The sequence below is a fragment of the Mustela lutreola genome, chromosome 16 (assembly GCF_030435805.1).
Source record: "Mustela lutreola isolate mMusLut2 chromosome 16, mMusLut2.pri, whole genome shotgun sequence".
NCBI lineage: Eukaryota > Metazoa > Chordata > Mammalia > Carnivora > Mustelidae > Mustela > Mustela lutreola.
The window spans coordinates 42,094,108-42,113,243 of record NC_081305.1 but is presented as its reverse complement, the minus strand read 5'-3'; the positions used below and the strand labels follow the sequence as shown (position 1 = coordinate 42,113,243).

Here is a 19,136-nt window from a genome sequence, read left to right as displayed (position 1 = left end):
TCGTCATAGTTCTAATAGCTATGTGGCTCCTTGGGGAGGGGGATCAAGGTTGGTGGGGGCAGGAGGAGAAACTGAGGCTCACCGATCCCTGGCAAAAACAGGAAGCTGGTAGATGGCTGTTGAGTGAATCAAGGTTTCCCTAACTGATTCCCAGCCTCCAAGAGAGCAATAATGGTGGCGGATGCCGGAGTGGCCTCCTGGTCGACCTCTTTCCGGCGCACCTGCTATTGGCTTTTAATGCCCAAAACACCTACTAGATCGCCTAGAATAGGACTGCCTCCCCTCAGGTCCCCTAGGGCAGGCCATGCCCTCTTTTGTCCCCTGCAGAGCTGGGCCAGGTCTGCTCAGAGCACCCCGTCCTGCCAGAGTAAGTTGTGTCCCCTTATCCCCTCTAGGACAGGAGCCCCCACCCTGGGGCCATGTCCTCTCTGGATCCCTGAGCTTCATAAAACACAGGCGCCATTCATTTTTCAGCTAATTACAAAATTCTAACAAAACAATGTGTGAGCCAAGTCTCAAATGAACATCTCCAATAGGATGGGTCAGACCGCACAGCCCCGTGCAGACGTTTGGGAACCCTGCCTGGATCTTGCAGATGAGACTGGGTGGAGGTGGTGGGCGGGGGTGGTGATGGGGGTGGGGTGCTGGGGTGCTCTGGAAGGAAAAAGCTATGGTGGGGATCAGCTACGCTAAGGGTTTGGTATCCAAGGACTGAAGCTTGGAACTTCTTCCAAATAGTCGGCTATTAGTCAAAGGCACTTGCCTGCATCTATGTTTCAGGAAATTGCTTAGGAGCATGCAGGTGATGGGCAATACGCTATAATTTTTTTTATCACCGGAAGTCATGGGAAACAGGCTCCGGTGAGAATTCTCCCCGCAGACCAGCTGGTTTTCAGCAACACGTGGACAATTAGGGCAGAAAATGCTCAATTTCTCACAGTTTGGGGCAGCAGCACCCCCTGGTGGCAAACACAGGAAACACCCGCGGTGGCTGTCAAGCCTCCATGAGATGGGCAGATGCTCTAGGGAACAGAGTGGGTCCCAGGGGAAGCTGGAACATAACCTCCAGACTAGATGAAGGGGCAAGGATCTCAGGGTCTGGGACTCCTGTCTCTACCCTACAGCGCCTAGTTTCTTGTGTTGGCCTATGGGGAATGTCTTTTTTTCCCTCCACTGGGCATCTACATACCTTTTTAAAGAAAAAGCACTCCATTTTCCTTTGGGGAGCTCCCTACACTGAAGTCATATAGTTCTTGAGAGTCAAACCCCTGACTCACGTATCACACATCGTGATTTGTTGAGGGGTGAGCATATAACCCAAATCTGTCCAGTGAGAACCAGGCCTGGGCCTTTCTTGCTGTAGCTATTGGGAGGAAAGCGTTTTCTTTTCACTGGGGCTGCTCAGTGCTCCATGGCATATCAGCCTAGCGTTTGGGTAGGTGGGGGACATCTCTGTCTCTGGTTGTAGGGGAGGCTTCTTGCAAATAAAGCTTCTCTCCATGCAAAAGCAGATTTTGGAGCAGAAACAAGGCAGTCCTGATGAGAAATATTTGAGCAGCTGGATCCAGCAGTACCTGAAGCCACTTGCTCCAGGGCATTTTCAGTTAAGTGAACCAATTTTTTTTTTTTTTTCTCTTAAGCCAATGGGAATTGAAGGATAATGCTCCCTGCCTGATTTGTACCAGTCCCTAATTTCTCCCTTCCCTCCCGGACAAATGTCCTCATTGCTATTTACACTTGCAAACTCAGAGGCCATGTTAATCAAAACCATCTTTATTATTTAAAGAGCATCCTGTCATCACGGGCACCTAGATGGGGGTCCCCAGATGGCAGAATAATATTTACATGGGGGTCAGGAAGGTGAGGCTCGGGTTCCCAGGGCTGAGTGGGCCCGCCACTGTGGAAAAGAGGAGCCTGGAGGGAGGGTATCCTTGGACCTGTGGGCTCAGCCCAAGAAGAAAAACGTCCCATTCCGGGCCTAGGGTGAACCCCACCAGGTGGGGCTGGAGCCACCTAGGTGAACTTGGGCCCTGGAGGCGTGCGCATCAAGGAGAAGCCACAGGTCAGAGCTGGGTCACCATGCCGCTGGCTTCGGAGTGAGTCTGGAGAAAGACAACTGGGGGCTTCTGAGGTCTGAGAGGCTTCCCCAGCCCCACAGCTAACCTCACCTCCCCACAAGCCCTTGGAAATCCATCTATCCCCTGGCCTGAGCACAGGTTTCCAGAAAACCCCTGCCTCCTCCCCCCTCCCCATTAGAGTCCCAAACACTCCCACCCAATGGCCTCCATCTGGGCCCAACGTTCACCTTTATGGCCTGGAAGATCCACTCCCGGAAGTCACTGACTTTGGTGTAGACACCTGGCTTCTGGGCCAGGGCACAACCGGTACCCCAGCTCACGATGCCACACAGCCGCCAACGTGGCGTCCGAGAGATGCTGTCCTCACACACGAAGGGGCCACCACTGTCACCCTGGTGGGGGCAGGGGAGGCCTGGCTGGAGACCAAGAGGGCATCCGGGAGGCCCTCTGGAATGGCCAGGGGCTGTGGTCACAGAGCCCTGTGGCCCAGAGAGAGGGACCCTGGCCACCCACTGCCCTGTGTGTCCATCCCTGGAGTGGCAGGGGCTCGGGGCCACCGCGCACGGTCTCTCACCTGGCACGCATCAATGCCGCCCTCGGGGAAGCCGGCACAGAACATCTTGGGCTTGATCTGGTTCGCGTAGAAGTCGGGGCCATTGCAGACCTCATTGCTGATTATGGGGACTCGGGCCTCCTGGAGTACCCCAGCCTGTTGGCCTGGGGGTGTGCGGGCAAGGCTGGCCGAGGCTGGGGAACAGGCGTGGCCCCCTTCCCTCCTGCTGCACCACCCCCCCAGGCTCTTCAGCATTCCAGGGCCCCAGGGCCAAGAAGCATTTGCCTTTCCAGCCAGACTGCCTTTCCCCAGCCCACTTCCATCTCCCTCTTGGTGGCTCTGCAGGCAGAAGACGGGACTCACCGTAATACTGCGTGTTGCCCCAGCCAGTCACAGTACAGATCTTGCCATGCACCAGTGCCTGGCCGGCAGCCGGGAGGCACACAGGCTGGATGTATTCTGTGAAAGACCCCAGCGGTTCAGCCCCTGTGGGCCTGCCCTGCCTGGGACAAAGCCTCTGTCCCCAGCCTCAAAGGCCCCGACACACCCTCTCCTCTGCTCTTTTAGAACAATGACATTAGAAGCTGCCTCCCCTGAGAGCCCACCAGGGTCGATGTCGTCCTGCCTCACTTCCTCCAAAGTCCTGCTAGTCCAGAGAGCGAAGGGCTAATATGAGCCCATTTCCAGAGGAGGGAGATGAAGCCGAGTCACTTGTCTGAAGTCTCGTAACGAGGCAATGACAGAGCTAGAATTTGAACCCACGTTGGCCTGGTTCCCAAGCTCTGCGTTCTTAACCGTGGCCCACAGGCTGTCCCCACCCCGCCCTCCCCCAAGAAGGTGCCTTTGTGAGAAACAGAAGGCCATCCCTATCTTTAGATACTTGACTTCCATCTGCCAGAAGATCATTACACTCGGTACACAGATCTACACAGACAACAGTGAGAATGGTGCCCCTAAGATGTGATGTCCTTGTGCAGTACAACCCACACCGTAGATCCTGGCAGCTCTGTCTACGGCCTGCCTGCTGGAGACTTCACAGGCCCATTGTCAGGGCTCTCAGGTATAAAATGGACAGAATAATCGTCTCGCTTCGAGGCTGTGGTGAGAAACCGGTGAAGCCCTTAGCAGCATGCTTGACAAATAGGAAATACTCACATAACTATTAATAGTAATAAACAATGACAATAACAATGACTTCTCACAGTAACTGAGTGCCCACTGTGTGTTGGCATCGCTCTAAGCTCTGTACTCATATTACCCTTCCTTTTTAAAGATTTTATTTATTTGAGAGAGAGCAAGAGAGCGAGCCTGAGGGAGGGGAGGGGCATAAGGAGAAGCAGGCTCCCCTCTCGGTGGGAAGCCTGACACGAGACTCTATTGCAGGACCCCAGGATCATGACCTGAGCTGAAGGCAGACGCTTAACTGACTGAGCCACCCAGGCGGCCCTCATATTACCCTTTTAATTGTCTTGATATCCCTAGGAAGTCATTTAATGGATCAGGGAAACTGAGGCACAGAAAGGTGAAGCCAAGATCACATGGCTGGCAAGTACCCCAATCTGATCCCAAACTTTAGGTTCTTACCCCCTTGGCCATGTGTCTCCCAGACAAGTGGCTCCCACCCCACCCATCCATGCTTCCATGGACCCTTTCCTATGTCACGATTTGTAGCCCTTCCCTCCCTAAAGACAAGAGTTTGTTTAATTTTTTTAAAAAATGTGTATCATCCCCTTTGATGGAAAACCAGGAACACGGACCATTCAAAAGAAAATAACCATGAAAAGAAGTAGAATGCAAGCCACAGAACAGCCCTGGCAGCAAAGCCTGGGGGTTATAAGCACAGTCTCCAGCGCCAGGGGGCCTCAACCCAAATCTTTGCCATTTTCCAGCTGCAGGACTTCAGAGCCACTCTGCATGGGGACCTTCCCGTGTGTGGGAAAACAGGATCCTCCCAGGACCTGCCCTCCTAAGGCTGCTGTTGGAGCTAAATGCACACAGGCTGGGGACATGCTGAGGACATGCTGAGAACCAGGCACAAAGGAGGTTGAGCTGTGAGTGTTGACACTACGACATCATCGCCGGGATAGTATTTTATGGTACTTTTTCGTTATTGCTATACTATTGCCTGCTAAAAGCTCATCTACCCTCTCTTTGATGACTTCGTCAGCACTGTTTTTATGAATATTGTCGTCACGCTGTGGCCTGCGGAGAGTACAGGCTCTCAATCCACCGGCATGCGGCGGAGGAATGCTAAGGACAGCCGAGGCCCCAAGGGAGTCTTTCTCCGTGAGAGCAGGGAAAACGCTCCGGAAAACTGCAGAGGGAATAACTTCTGATGCCCTCTCGGGTTCCTTAACAGCTGTTGAAAGTTTTCTTCATTGCACTTCACTGTATTTTTTGGTAACAGCTTTTCTGAGATGGAATTCATACACCACACAGTTCGCCCCCTTGGAGCAGACAAGCCAGTGGGTTTTAAGGGGTCCACGGAGAGTTTAGTTGCGTGCCTGGCCATAGGAAGGTGCCACCATCACCACCAATGATTTGAGGACATTTGGATCACCCCCAAAAAGAAAGCCTGTCTTCTCTGCTTGTCACCTCCCGGTCTCCCTGTCCCCATCCTCCTCCCCGCCTCACACCACCCCTACTCCCCGGCAGCCACCTTCTCTGTCCCCGGTTCTGCCTCTTCTGGACATTTCCTGCAAATGGAATCACCCCGTGGCCTCTTGCGTCTGACTTCTTTGGTTTACCACAACGCTTTCAAAGTTGATCTGTTGTGTCACGCGTCAATGGCCCATCGTTCCCTCTTAAGGCCAAATATTACTCTATGGTAGAGCTCTACCTCATTTAGTCTCTCCCTGTGTCCAATAAACATCTGGGCTGCTTCCGTCTTTTGACTGTCACGGACAGAGCTGCCACGAACACCGGGGTCTAAGATCTTACACGCACCCGCGTTTTCCTTTCGGCAAATGGTAACTCCGTGTTCCACTCCCCTCGAGATCGGTTTCCTGATCACCATGGATTCCTATAAGTCGGTCCTCTGTCCTTCCCGCCTCTGGAGTTCCCAGGCCCAGGCGCATCCCCAGACTTACCTGTGAGGGGCAGGGGGCTGGCCAGGTGGACCAGGGCGATGTCATTGCTGTTTTCCTCACTGTTGGGGTCTCGAAAGGGGAGGTAGGCCCCGTGGTAGATGACTGCCTGCACCCCCAGCTGCAGGCCATGGGGGGAGGCCTGGGCCACGGCGCCGGCAAACACTCGCCACCGAGACAGGACCCGGTTCCGCCTACCAGGGAATAGGAGAGGAGGGAGGCAGCTTCCCCTGGGCACAACCTCTCCCACCTCGCCTCTCCTCTGCCTCTCCCACTTGGGGCTGTGCAGGGCACTCACTCAGGGAAACAGTGGGCAGCTGTCAGCACCCAGTCCCCAGAGAGCAGGGACCCTCCGCAGAGGTGTGCCCCATCGTAACGAAGACTGACTTGCCATGGCCACTTGCCCAGGCTGGTATCTTGGCCTCCCACGATGCGATCCACAGGCAGCTTCCTTCGGCCACAGTCTGTGGGAGCAGAGTCAGGGGCTGTGGGAGGGTCTGAGCCTGGAAACTTCAGGACATAGCCCCGTCCCTGGGGACCTATAGGAACATGGCCCAGCTTTGGGGGACTGAGGGGACACGGACCTGCCACCCTGGGAGAGTCCGAGGACACAGCTCCATCCTCATCGGATCTAAGAAGATATGGCCAGTGGGAAGGGGGAGGGTGTCTGAGGGGATGAGACCCTGACCTGAGGAGTCTGCGGGAACATGGGCTCACCCTAGGGGAGTGAGGAGACATAATCCCATCCCTGGTACTTTATGGGGACATGGCCACACCACCTAGGGGTGTCTGAGAGGACGCACACAGCTCCACGCTTGTGGGATTAGAGGAGTGTATATTTGGGGTGTCTGATGGGACATGGCTCTGCCCTGGGTGGGGGGGTCTCAGGGAGAGAGTTCTGAATTTCAGGGTCTCACCTTGGCAGACGGTAGCTAGGAAACGGCCCCTGGGGCAGTCACTGTGACAGAAAGATCCGGGCAGGGGCAGAAACAAAAGGGGAGGCCAGTTAAGACAGGAGAAAGGGTCCCAAGGGTGGGTGGCATGGGCATCCCAGTCCGTGGCCCTCCTCACCACACAGAGATGACCTCGAGCAGCCTCCGGGCCAGCGGCAGCCTCCCCTCGTCCACGCAGAAGAAGCCTGACGTGCTGTTGGCGCCCGCGGTCCGCACGTCCAGCTCCGAGTGGCTCAGGGCCCTGGGCAGGCAGGGGTCAGGCCTGCTCCTCCCGCCCCGCCCCACCCAGCCCGGCCGCCCTCGGGACTGCCCGGTACCTAAGGAAGCCCATCTCCTCGCAGCCAAGGCCCGCCACCCTGGCGTTGGAGCGCGAGGAGCACAGCAGCCGCCACGTGCCCTCCGTGTCGTCGAACACCATGAGTCGGGCGTCGGCCGGGCTGACCTGCACTGCAGGGCGACAGGACGGCAGCCTGGGTCATCTCCCCACCTGGCGCCGCCCCCCACCCAGCCCGGCCCCACGGAGCTCCTGGTCAGAGTCCCCACAGGGGCCGATAGGAGCTTGGGGCGCACCTGCGGGGGGGAACCCTGGGTCCTGCCTGTCACCTCCTGCTAACTACAACGGCTGCGCATGCGCCGCACATCTGGCCCTTTGCTCGAACATCAGACATCCGGGGGGAGGGAAGCGGTTTCAACCACGCTGCCAAGAGCATGGCGTTTAAAGCTGGAGCTGCTGGGGGCCTTCTTTCCACCCATGTGGGGTAAACAAGCCAACGTGGAAGAAAGTCAGGGGATGTCTACCCCTCAATGGTGGGAGCCCCAAGGGACCCCCAGGATGGTTGGATAAGTAAGTGAATTGTTTCCCTTGTTATTTAATCAGTTTTCCCCTTTTGTCTTATGCAGCCAAAGACCCTTGACTAACACCTCAAATGGCCAAAATTCTTAGATACCTAGTATTTTTTTTTAATCTTTTTTTATTTTTTGGTAGATACCTAGTCTTTAAAAAAGAAAGAGGAAAAAAGGGAAAGAAAAGCTATCTTTTCTGCAGGACTTGTCCGAGCCTTGAATATTCTAAAGTGCAATTCTCCAAGCTGAGCATGAGGTATTCGTTCATTCACTGGTTCACTCGTTCATTCATTCATGGGATAATAAGCGTTCACCAGACGTATACCCCATACCCAGCCCTGCAGGTGGGTGATGCTGGAGGCAGGAAGATGACCAAGACAGCCCTGGGCTGTGCCCTCACCAAGCCAAAGTCTAGGACTGGGGGAGACAGACAGTAATAAAAAAAGTCACTCAGCCAAACACATCATCGCAAACTTTGAGAAGAGGTGGGGTGCAGATACAGGAAGGCTGGAGAGCACTGAGGGCTTCCTTGTGTCTGGGGCTGGTTGTGTTGAAAACTGCCTGTCCTCTTAGCCCATCCCAGGCTGCTCCCCGCACTTGGCCAGAGGATCATCTCTTGCACCTAAGCCAGGTCAGTCCTCAGGTGTATTTATCTATATATATACTACACCAGCTGGGCGAGGCTCTATTTTGGGCAGTGAAACAAATTGTCACGGCATAAACAAATCAGACAAAACCCCTGCTCGGGGGAACTCCAGGACCAGTAGGTGAGATGGGTAAGTAAGGAAAGGGACAAGCAAGCAAAATAGACCCTGCCTGTCACAAAATGAGGGGCTGGGGAGACAAAGCCAGCTTGACTGAGGCAGGGGCATCCTGGCATGGGGGGAGAGCTTGCTGTTTTCCACAGGCGGGCAGGGAAAGCTTCACGGAGAAGCTGGGGTGAGAACATAGATCTGAAGGAGGGGGGCGAGTCGCGAAGGTAGGTGAGGGAACAGAGAACTAGGCCACAGGAACTGCAAGTGCAGAGATCCCAAGGCTGGTGCCAGCGGCGCGGTGGGGGGTGGGGGGGGGCACAGCAAGGAGGGTAGAGGGGACGGAGGGAGCGAGGGGGAGATGAGCTGGGAGGCAGGCCAGGCTCATGGGAGGACTTCGCTTCTCCCAGGAGAAAGGTGCAGCAGGGGGAGACTCTGAGCAAGCAGCCCCCCCTGACCTGACTCAGGTTCCCCTGTGAACCTGCTCCTAGGTGTGAGCCAGGGGCAGACTGCAGGGGGGCGCCCCGGGAGCGGGCAGGGGTTTGCTGCTGCAAGGTCCAGGCAGGGGAGGTGGGGGCCCAGCGAGGGCAGGGTCCATGGGGAGAAGCATTGAGATTCTGGAGAGATTTTGTGGGTGGAGCTGACGGGGTTTGCTGACAGACTGTGAAGGAAAAAGAGGGGTCAAGGACAACTCCAAGGCATCTGGCCTGGGCCCTAGAAGGATGCAGCTGCCCTTGGCCAGGATGGGGGAGGGGCGGGGGGAGCAGGTCTGGGGAAAGGCCAGCTGGAACCCCCTCGGTCCTATTCTCCTGAGCCTCGTGCGCTGCTGGCGCCAGGATAGCACATTCTAGGAAACCAGATCTAGGGCAAACTCAATTTGGCCTCATCTGAGCTGAGGGGATCTGGACAAGGGAGGCAGGAGTTCCAGACGCAGTTCTAGAGAACCCTGTCTGCTGAGAACCTGCCATGTGCCCAGGATTATGCCTCACATCCTCCCAGCCCACCAACAGCAGGACCTCGCCACACAGGACCAAGGTCAGCAGGACCAAGGCCACAAAGACCATCCCCCTTCTGATCAGAGGAGGAAAATGAAGCTTGGAGAGGTGGGGCGCCTTGCCCAGTATCACCAAGCGAGTGAGAAGCAGAGAGGACTGGCATTCAGACCTGCATGACTCCAAACCCCAAGTTCTGGACATGTGCCCGCACAGCCTCTCCAGTGACTTCCTTACCCACAGCGGTCACTGATCGCTTCCAGGCTGCCTCGTTGCAGTCTCGGCCCCCTGCTCTGGGGTTGGGGATTGGCGATGCCAGCGCCTCTGCTAGATGGCACCTCCCACCCCTAAGGCTTGAGTTTGAAACACCAGCTGGGGGTGAAAAGCTTCCAAGTGTTCCAGATAGGGTAAGGTTTTAGGAAAGGATCACTTTATGGATATCCGTGGGGGGAGCCAGAGGGAGGGAATGTCAAAGGCCCTCTCTGATTATTTTTAAAGCCATGTTCTGTACCACTGTTTCTCACTTTTCCACTCTTTATTCTTGTTGGTATTATTTGAAAAAAAAAAAAAATGTGTTCTGGGTCATCTGGTTTTGCTTACTGAATTATCTGATATATTTAGAGGTGTGAAAATCCCAGGAAAATGAGGTAGGGATATAGTTTGGGGGTTGTTTTCCTTTATTTGTTTTGTGATTTCCCATCATTTTTGGAAAACCTAAGTACAGCTGGAAGGCAGGAGTGCTGGCCTTGGCGGGAGTGAGGTCTGAACCACAGCCTTGTTACTTTCCAGCTGGAGGCCAAGGACAAGTTAGTTCATCTCCATGACTTGTCTTATGCATGTTCTCAAAGACCTCCTGAGCAACCCTATGGGCAGGACACCGTCTGGGGTGGCAAACCCAGGGACCCCAGTCCTCCTGAAATGTCCCAGAAGTCAAGTGTGGGGAGAATTTTACCCTGGGTAACAGGCATGGCCGCAGGGTTGCGGGAGCATGGGGCCTGGGGGTGCGGGAAGGCCTCTCTCAGGAAAGTTAAAGCAGGGTGAGACCTAAAAGCCACATTTACCAAGTGGCTCAGAGCCAAGCACTGTATCATCTCTCCTTATCCCCCCTGCCCCCCGCAGCTTATAGCTAAGGAGGTTAGGACTCAGGGCAGGACTGGCCTGAGGCCCCAGAGCTCAGCAGAACCTGGAAACTGCTTCTAGGTGTGAGCAGGCAAGAGGTGGTAAGCCAAGACTGTGGGGGCTAGGAGGGTCCTTCAAGGGCAAGAGAACGGCCCATGGGCTGGACCCTAGAGAGTGCCAGGTGCATGCGTGAGGTGAAGGCCGAAGAGGGGTCTGCCCCCAGGGAGCCCGGAGCCTGCAGGGGGCTAAGACTTTAGCCCAGTGTCCGTGGGGAGCTACGGAGCATTTTCTGGGGTGTGATCCCTCTGGCCTGCTGCTTCTTCAGTGTGTGGTCTTGGGCGAGTCAGTTCCCTTCACTGGGACTCAGCGATCCCCATCTGCAAAAGGGGGGCGATGATGATGGGTCCAAGGTTACAGCGTGGGTGCGGCAGATGGTAGCTGTCGCTATAGTGAGTCACTTGGCTGTTTCTCGAGAAACAGCAGAGTGTAGTAATTCTGCATAGACAGATCGAGGCTGCCTGGGTTCAGATCCCAGAGCTGCCGTTTTCTAGCTCTGAGACCTGTGGCAAGTCACCAGGCCACGCCTCGGTCTCCCCATATTAAAACAGGCTTTTGTGAGGGTTAATGAATTGAAACCATAAAGCCCCAAGGCCTATGCCTGGCCCCTGTGAGTGGTTGCTAAGTGCTGGGATGGTGACCAGAGCTGATGTAGGCTTTCCCTGTCCGGATTTTCTTTTCTCCTCTTAGCATGATCTGAGTCCTTTAGGGAATTAGATGAGGCTCCTGGGAGTGAAAAATACATCTCATCACCCAAGTTCCCCTTTCTTCCTGCTGGGCCATGGAACTGCAGCTGGGGGCTGGCACCCAGGAAAATTCATCCATTCATTCTCCATTTAGTTTCCACATCTATTATTAGTGTGGCCGTTCATTCTCAGCTGCCTGCAGACACAGCTCTGCCGGGCCTGTCTGAGAGCTAGCTATTCCTGGCCTCATCATCTCCCAGCTGTGTGTCCTCTCTGGTCTCACTTTCCACATCTGTAAATGGGGATCATAGCAGTAGCACCTTACCCCCACCCCCAGAGAATGAGGAAGGGGTCGCCAAATTCACACAGCACCTCCCAAATGGGCTCTGCCCCTGCCTCGTTGTAAAGAAACACATTTTTATATTTTACGATGTAGCCCTAGCCCTGAACTTGTGCTTTCTGGAGCAGATCACTGCATTGCTCTGAGCCTCAGTTCCCCCCCCCCCCTCCCGCTGTCAAATGGAGAGAACAACAGCACAGCTGTCATGGAACCCAAACGAAAGATTAACAAAACTTCTCCAAGCTGAGAGAGATGCGCTGCGGTCTTTTATAATCTAATCTTCTTCATGCTTCTCATTTTTTTTTATTTTTTAAAAGATCTTATTTATTTATTTGAGAGAGGATGAGAGAGAGCACAAGCAGGGGGAGCAGCAGAGGGAGAGGGAGAGGCAGGCTCGCCGCTGAGCAAGGAGCCCAGGCGAGACTCAATCCCAGGACCCTGGGATCATGACCTGAGTGGAAGGCAGACACTTAACTGACTGAGCTACCCAGGCGCCCCTCTCCTTCATGCTTTTTAAGTGTGGTTTCTCCCTAATTGGATTGCATGAGGCACTAACAGGTAACACATTTAGAGTCTGGAAAGCGCAAGACAAGGTGGAGTGCTTAGAACGGCCCCTGGTCTAGAGCAGGTGCTCAGTACCAGCTAGCAACATCTCTGCGCATGCTCACACAAGTCACTAAAAAATCTTTCCTTGAGCTCCCACCAGGTTTCCTCCAGGGATCCCCAGAGGGTCCCGGCCTGTTTTACTCACCCGGATACAGCGGCTCTTGATCACTCTTGAGTAGAAAGGTCACTGCAGAGAAGACAGAGGTGAGGGCAGGCAGGCAGGGGGCTGCAGGGGGGCAGGGGGGGAGGGGAGGGGAGAGGCGCAGGGGCCACTCTCACCAATGGCCCAGGACGCTGCCCCGATGCCTGTCAGGAACAGCAGGGTCCCCGCAGTGAGAGCTGCCACCTTGGGTCCGGAACAGCATGGCACCGTCCGGCCACCTGCAACAGACACCACGCCGGGGCGGTTGCCAGGCCTGTCCTCCCCTCGGAGGGGCCTGGGCACGGGGCCAGGCCTGGGCACGGGGCCAACTCTGCCCTGCCCCCCTGGGGCTAACAGGACGCTGGATCCTGCCACGACCTGCCCTGGGCCAGGTTTCTCAGGACCCGCCCTCCCCTACAGTGTGGCTGACCAGGTGTCCCCAGCATTCCGCTGGGAAGGGGCGTGGCCGGGAGAGCTGCCACCCTCTCCACCCTCCCCCGCGGCACTGCTGGCACTGCGGACTCTCCCTTGTCAGTGAGGCTGCACTTTGCTATCTCCTTCTTTTCTTGAACCTGTCACTTCTGCTCCCTCTCTCAGAGGTCTTGGAGCCTCTGGGGGGCGGGAAGCCCTAACCTCCGCTCTCTTGGCATCTCACTTCCCCAAAGTTTGGCACGTCCTCACGGCTCCATCCTTCTCTGCTGTCCCAGTCCCTCTGTCCCTGAGTATTCCCCCTCAAACCAGCCCTCTCCCGCAGTACCCAGCTCTGAGGTCAAAAATGACCCTGGAAGTTAAGAACCTAAATTTGAAAAGTTACTGGCCTCAATTAATAAATAGTGGTCTTAGCCCTCCCAACCCAGGACCTTGGGCGGGTGGCCTCACAGCCCTGAACCTCAGCTTTCTTGTCTGTTTATTGGGCATCCACCTAGCACTCATCTCTAAAAATAATACTTTAAAGTTCTCATAATCATAGTAGCCAAACTCTTATCACAGGCTCATGCCCCCAAGCACTATCCTCGTTTTGGGGGAGGATTCCCATTTGTCAGAGAGGGAACACTAAGGCTTAGGGAAGTGGAGCGAGATGTGTGTGGAACTCAGCCAGTAGGAGGAAGTGGCGAGTCCTGGAACCCTGGGAGCATGGGGTGCTGGAGCCCAAGCCTATAAACAAGAAGCCATGCTCCCCGGGGAGCATGGAATGCCTGCCCAAGAGCAAGTTGTCAAGAAATGCTTTTACATCATTGGAGCTGTGTGCTCCTGGGCAATACCTTTCACTGTTCTGGGCTTCCTTGGTGAAAAGAAGCTTTGTTCACTCCTTGTCCTACTATGGCACTGTTCTAGGCTCGGGGGACGTACCCCAAGACAGATGAGAGGCTGGCTCTCATGGGGCCCACATTCTCATTCGTGTGAGATTGAGGGGAAAACATAAGCAAGTAAACAACTTGATCGTTCCCAGATGGTGGCAAAGTCTATGAAGAAAGTAATGCAGGTCAGGGCAGCAGGTGGCTTCTGTGGGGTGCTAAGAGGAGGCTCCCCCAAAAAGTGACCTTTGAGCTGAGACCTGAAGGCTGAAACTAGCCACGCAAAGATCCCAGGGAAGAGCCCCGTGGGCAAAGGGAACAGCATAGGCATTCTTGAGGCAAGAATAAGCATGATCTGTTCCAGAGAGAGACTCCAGATAGGGCCAGGATGGCATGAGTTCAGGGAAGGCAGGGACCTAGGCTGAGAGCAGCTAGGTAGGCCGTGTGGCCTGAGGGGAAAGGGGATTTTATTCCTAGAGCAACAGGGGCCGTGGGGATTAAAAGCTAACCCCTTCACTAGGGATGGTGGGAAGGCCAAAGAGGAAGGGCTCCCAAGAGTCTACAGCTGGGCCCGGGGTGTCCCTAGCCTCTGCAGGACATCCTCAGGGAGGCGGGAGTCCCAGGTCCCTGACCTGTATCGCGGTCCTACAGCTGGTGGGCACAGGGCCAGACCAGCACCCAGAATGGAGCAGGGCGTAATCTGGGATCTTCCTGGAGTGGCCATTGTCTGGGTGTCTTAAGAATTTGAGAACGCTGCAGTTCCCATCAAGGTGAGAGAAAACAAATACACCCTCCTTCCATAAAAGAGGCCACAGGGGGCCAGGCCAACGCTGGCCTCCCGCCCACCTGCCAGCTCTGTCCCCAGCCATCTTCCTGGTTCCGGTGGGAGGTCCTGGCTCCCGCCGCCATTAGGCTGGTCCTGGTCTCTTTGTTTTCAGGGGTCCCCTTCAGAGCTCTGGGCCACTCTGAGCCCAGCCCAGACGCTTTGGTGCGTCTGCTGGGTTGGCGAGCATTGCCACTCCAGGAGAAAGACTTCCTTCCACACCCTCTGAGTCAGGGGGCTTTGGGCAGCCCTCAAGGAGGTGTCCCAGATAGGACAGCAAGTGTCCCCACTCTGGGTCCTCCAAGTGCGAGGGTGCCCCCACCTTAGATCTTCAGCCCCCACCATCTGGCTGCTAAACCCTCACAGCTAACATCTTGGGCTCCTTGTCACTGAAGTTCCGCTCAGTCAACAGCTCATGTCTCAGCCCTCAGTGTCCCCAACTCCAACTTCCCAAATGAAAGTCTTTCCTTTGGCCTCTGGGACACCTCATGCATCTGGTTTTCCTTCCACTTCTCCAACCCTCTTACTCCCTCTCCTGACCCTCCTCCAACTCCCTGAAACCTGGAGTTCATAGGATGGGACGTGGCTTCCTCCCCCTCATTCCCCCTGGCTCCCAGGTCTGACTCACACACCTCCGTAGCCTCAGTTTCCCTTTTCTGTCCTGCATGTTCGTAGATGCCTCCCTCTGGGACCCTCTGGGTCCTTCACATCCCCCAGGTCCCATCCTGCCCTCAACGTCCCCCTGAGTCCCCAGGTCCCGTCTCAGAGGCCCTCATCCTCAGGACTGTCCCTCTTCTGCAGGACACTTCCCGCCCACACAGCTTGCCCTCCCCGAAGCCCGCAGGTCTCCTGAGCAGCTACTGTCCACCCTCTTCTTCCCTGTACCCAGCCCCACGCAAGCCCTGGGCTCAGCCTCCCCTCTGGTCAGCCTCCACACGGAAGCCTGACGATCGTCCTAAGCAACAAATCCGCTCTGCCCCTTCTTTACCTCGAAGCCTCCAGGACTCCCCAGTGTCCCCAAGACAGAGTCTAAGACCCTCAGCCCTGTGATGCCAGCCTATCTAGGATGTAAGCATGGCTGTTAGAGGTTTAGGAGTCAGAACCTGTTTCCCCAAATTCCCAGACAGCCTTATGGGTCATTTATCAGGCCCCTGACAGAGCTTCCGACAAGCAACCAAACCCACAGAACTTGTAAAAACACAAGCCAGAATAAAAGCAACAAAGAATGACTACCAGCGCCATCTTGTGGAGACACCTGGCATTGCCGGGGCCTCCACGGGCCCTTCACCAGCAACAGTCCCCAGGGACCGGCTCACACCCCCTCATCACTTTCCCAGCTCCACTTCCCACATGGCCTCCAGAAATACCTGAATTCTCCAGCTGGCTGCCCTTCCCTTTGCTGGGCGCCCCCTACCTAGTCCCAGCTCACCCTGGGTGTCAACCTCCTCCAATTCCAAGTCCCCAGGGGCCCTGTCCTGCACCTTCCTTCCAGCCTCACAGCAGGTGTTTATAAGGAAGGTGTCATTACCATCATCCCCGGCTTGCAGATGAGGAAAGGAGACCCAGAAGAGGCACAGCCACCTATCCAGGGTCACCCAGCAAGTAAGCAGAGCACCAGAACCTTTGCACGTCTGGGTCCAGGTTTGATCACCAGCTCCAGCCCTGACAGCAGGATGCAACCACAGGACCAGGCCAAGCTGCCTGGAAAATGCACCAGAGCTCACTCAGCCTCAGTTCTCTCTGTCCCCAGACCATCTCTGGCCATCCTTCCAGGCATGATCTGCTTTTCTCCCTGGTTCATTCTTGCAGTGGCCGGGGCCAGGGCCCTGCAGACTCCCTTCAGTCAGCTCCAGGAGGAAAATCGTCCCGAAGGGTCTAGGCTCTGCCAGCCACCTGCTCACCAAGGGTACAGTGGCCCCACTCCTGAACCACTGGGAGCCTGGGTTTGCTCTGGGCCCTAGCTGTGTGGTCTGGGACTTGATTTGCTAACTGCTAGAGCCCAGGAGGCCAGTGATCCACACGGCTCATTTCAGCCAATACAACCAGCCCTCCCGGCCTCTCATGCCCTTGAAACTCTCACATCACCCTGGCGGGGTGCAGTCACCCCAGTTCCATTTTCCAGATGAACACTGAGACCCAGAGAGGGTAAGCCCCTCCAGCTGGCTCCCCAGAGGGGTGGAGGTTAAGAGGGAGACAAGCTGTTTAGAGTCTGCCAAGGGCCCCTCAGGGCCAGCCACCCAGGCAGCTGCTCGCATCATTCCTGGAGCGGTTTCTCTGCGCTGTCTCCTCTCCATCCATCCCAGCTGAGTCCAAAGTCCTCCCTCTGCTCTTTTGCCCACAGTGCTAAGAGGTGGGAGGAATGTCTGGAATTGGTGGGGGTCTTGGGTCCCTGAGACACAGGCTCGCTGGCCTCTGTCATGATCATGACAACTCTGGTTCATGGCGTGTGTCTCACACGCTAAGCTCCACGCCGGTGCCTTGTGTGGGTTCCACGCTCTCAGCAAACCCTGTGGGTCGCTAGGCAGGTAGCCTTAGGATCCATGCATGACCTAGGGTGCGGGGGAAATGGAGCCCAGAGATAGGACGTCACTTGTACAAGAGCACACTGCTAAAAAGGGGCGGAAGCAGATTTGAATACAGGCATGTGTGTTCATCTCCAGAGTCTGTGTCCATAACCGTGATAGCTGGTCTTCCCACCTTAGCCCCAAGTGGGGTACAGGTCCAGGGTTAGCTAAGACATCACTGGAGTGTGAGGGGAAACTGAGGCAAGGAGCCAGGAAGGTCGTATGGCGTAGGCAGGAAGGCAGGTGGTGGCACAGCCCCACAGAAAATTTGGTTAATAGTTAATCGGGTGGAGGAGACTTCAGAAGGGGGTGGGGATGCGCTCAGGAGGGGTGCCAGAGAGAGGGGGCTCTGAGAGGGCGGAGGGTTGGGAGCAGAGCACAGAGGGAGGGGCGCCAGGCCGAGCCAAAGTTGGGACTCAAGGAAAGGGGGACTCACCCTCCTTCTCCGCCATGTCACGGACTCTTGTTAATGATTCCCTGGCTGACCTCCCGGGCCCGGGGTGGGACCTGTGGGGAGATGAACAGAGAGGCAGGGCCTAGGGGAGCCGAGCCCAGCCCCAGTGCCCCCAGTCCCAGGCGTCCATCCAGGGAGGCTGGACGGACTGGGCCCTGGCCAGAGCACGCCGTGATCACAGACGCAGATCAGGCTGGGTTCAAGGATGGGGTCAGTGTCTGACCAGCAGCCAGGGGACTCCTGGATTTGCAGGGGTGGGGGCCTCTTGCCTGGGTCTGGGGGAGGAAGAGACCGAGGGTCTGAACTCCCAGCTCTGAGGAATCAGAGACACCTGGGGGTTTGAACTTTTGGGTCCTGGGGAAAGAAGGATCTAGGGGCTCAGAACAACTGGGTATGTGGGAGGAGGGGCGTAGGGGCCCGGACTCCTGAGTCTGAGGGAAGAGGAGACCCGGGACCCAAACTCAGAGTCTGAGCGGGAGGCAGCTGGAGCTCCGAGGTCCTTGGAGCGACGTCTGAGAGCCCACTCTTGGGGTCCCCAGGAATCCCGCTATTGGGAGGTGGACATTAGGTTGTGTGGGGACGAGGGCACCCGTGCCTTGGGCCTGGAACTGAGGGCCCTGGTCCTTACCCTGGGGTCCGGCAGGTGGGGCCGCAGCTGAGAGATGGTGCCCTCTTCGGGTCAGTCTCCGGGCCTGGGCAGGAGCATGGTGGCCCACGGCAGCGGTGGCCCGGAGGCAGAGGCAGCAGCGTGGGGCCTGCTAGGCCTGGCTGCCTCACCTGAGGAGGAGGGGGCCGGGCGGGAGGCGGGGGAAGGGGCGGGGAGGGGCAGGGCAAAGGGATTGGCAGCGCTGGAGGCCACCTGGCAGGCGGGGCAGGGTTTGCAAGGGCTGGACCTGGCTGGGCCCGCAACCTCATCGCCTCCCTCCGGCCTGGAAGGGGCCCAGGTGTGCCATTCTTAGGGGAGGTGGGAGCTGGGACAGGTTTGGCCTGACGGCAGGGGCTTTGGGCAGACAAAGCAGGCTGGGAGGGGTTGGAGGGGTTGCTCCTGCCGCTTCTCCTGCCACCCGCACAGCCCCTGCCTTACTCCCACCGGCCCCAGCTCGAGCCTTACTGCCTCCCTAGCCACCCCTGCCCCTTCTAGCTCGCCACCCCCATCCCCAAGCTGAACCCAGGCCTGCTACTGCTCCCTGCCACTTCCTGTCCCCATGTTCCAGCTCCTGAACAAGGCCGTCCTGGTCCCTGCCCCAGCCTTGGCCCCAGACCCCTCCCTCCCCCAACTTCGGCTCCAGCCCCCTCCCCCCAGCTGCCTTCCAACAAGTCACGGGGGCTGGTTTGCTTTGGCAGCCTTTCTGCTGCCTGCAGCCGTGACCTCTGGAGCCTGGAAGTCCTGCATGTGGGGGGGATGGGGGGGCTTGGGCCGGAAAAGGCAGCACCAAGCGCTGAGGTCCAGGCCAAGGGGCCGGAAGTGTCCACAGGCGGATACACACTGTCCCGCCAGCAGCCAGGAGCGATCCACGTCAGACCCCAGGCCAGATAAACACCCAGACACACAAGGGTCACCGGCAGCCACCTGCTAGCGGACAGCCATGCACCCAAACACAGGCGGCAGCTGCTCACCCCACTCTCGCCCCACACAGAGCCACAGCCTCCCACAAGGGCTCCTGCTGGGAGGGGGGTGCTGGAGCTGGCAGCCCCTAGTCTCTCTCTGCCACTCCCTCTACCTGCATCTTCCTCTCCTTCCCTCGCCCCTCCCCAGCTCCCACCACAGCAGAGAGAGCCACCCTACTAGGAAC

The 19,136-nt window shown here is 56.7% G+C and overlaps 1 protein-coding gene across 2 annotated transcripts; it reads right to left on the bottom strand.

Annotated features, from left to right (window-relative positions):
• Positions 1-1,757: 1,757 nt before the first annotated feature.
• On the bottom strand, positions 1,758-18,129 carry HPN (hepsin). 2 transcript variants are annotated; one of them, XM_059150619.1, is made up of 13 exons: positions 17,972-18,129; positions 17,326-17,396; positions 12,345-12,446; positions 12,211-12,252; positions 6,988-7,117; positions 6,789-6,911; positions 6,635-6,675; positions 6,016-6,181; positions 5,721-5,911; positions 2,995-3,090; positions 2,653-2,795; positions 2,306-2,470; positions 1,758-2,116 (listed from the first exon to the last, which is right to left on the bottom strand). In XM_059150619.1, the coding sequence occupies exons 2-13, from the start codon at positions 17,339-17,341 to the stop codon at positions 2,075-2,077; spliced, it is 1,257 nt and encodes a 418-aa protein (XP_059006602.1). In that variant the 5' UTR covers positions 17,342-17,396; positions 17,972-18,129; the 3' UTR covers positions 1,758-2,074. The 2 variants fall into 2 exon arrangements, with proteins under 2 accessions (XP_059006602.1, XP_059006603.1); XM_059150620.1 differs by having other exon boundaries at positions 1,758-2,102; positions 17,972-18,128.
• Between the last annotated feature and the right edge of the window lie 1,007 nt (positions 18,130-19,136).

Bases quoted from the DNA above. Each gene is read 5' to 3' on its own strand.
- HPN (XM_059150619.1), bottom strand. The intron at 3,091-5,720 runs GTAAGTCTGGGG...GGTCTTTCACAG, and splicing joins CAGCCCCCTGCCCCTCACAG to AATACATCCAGCCTGTGTGC. The intron at 2,117-2,305 runs GTGAACGTTGGG...AGAAGCCCCCAG, and splicing joins GGATCTTCCAGGCCATAAAG to TTGTCTTTCTCCAGACTCAC.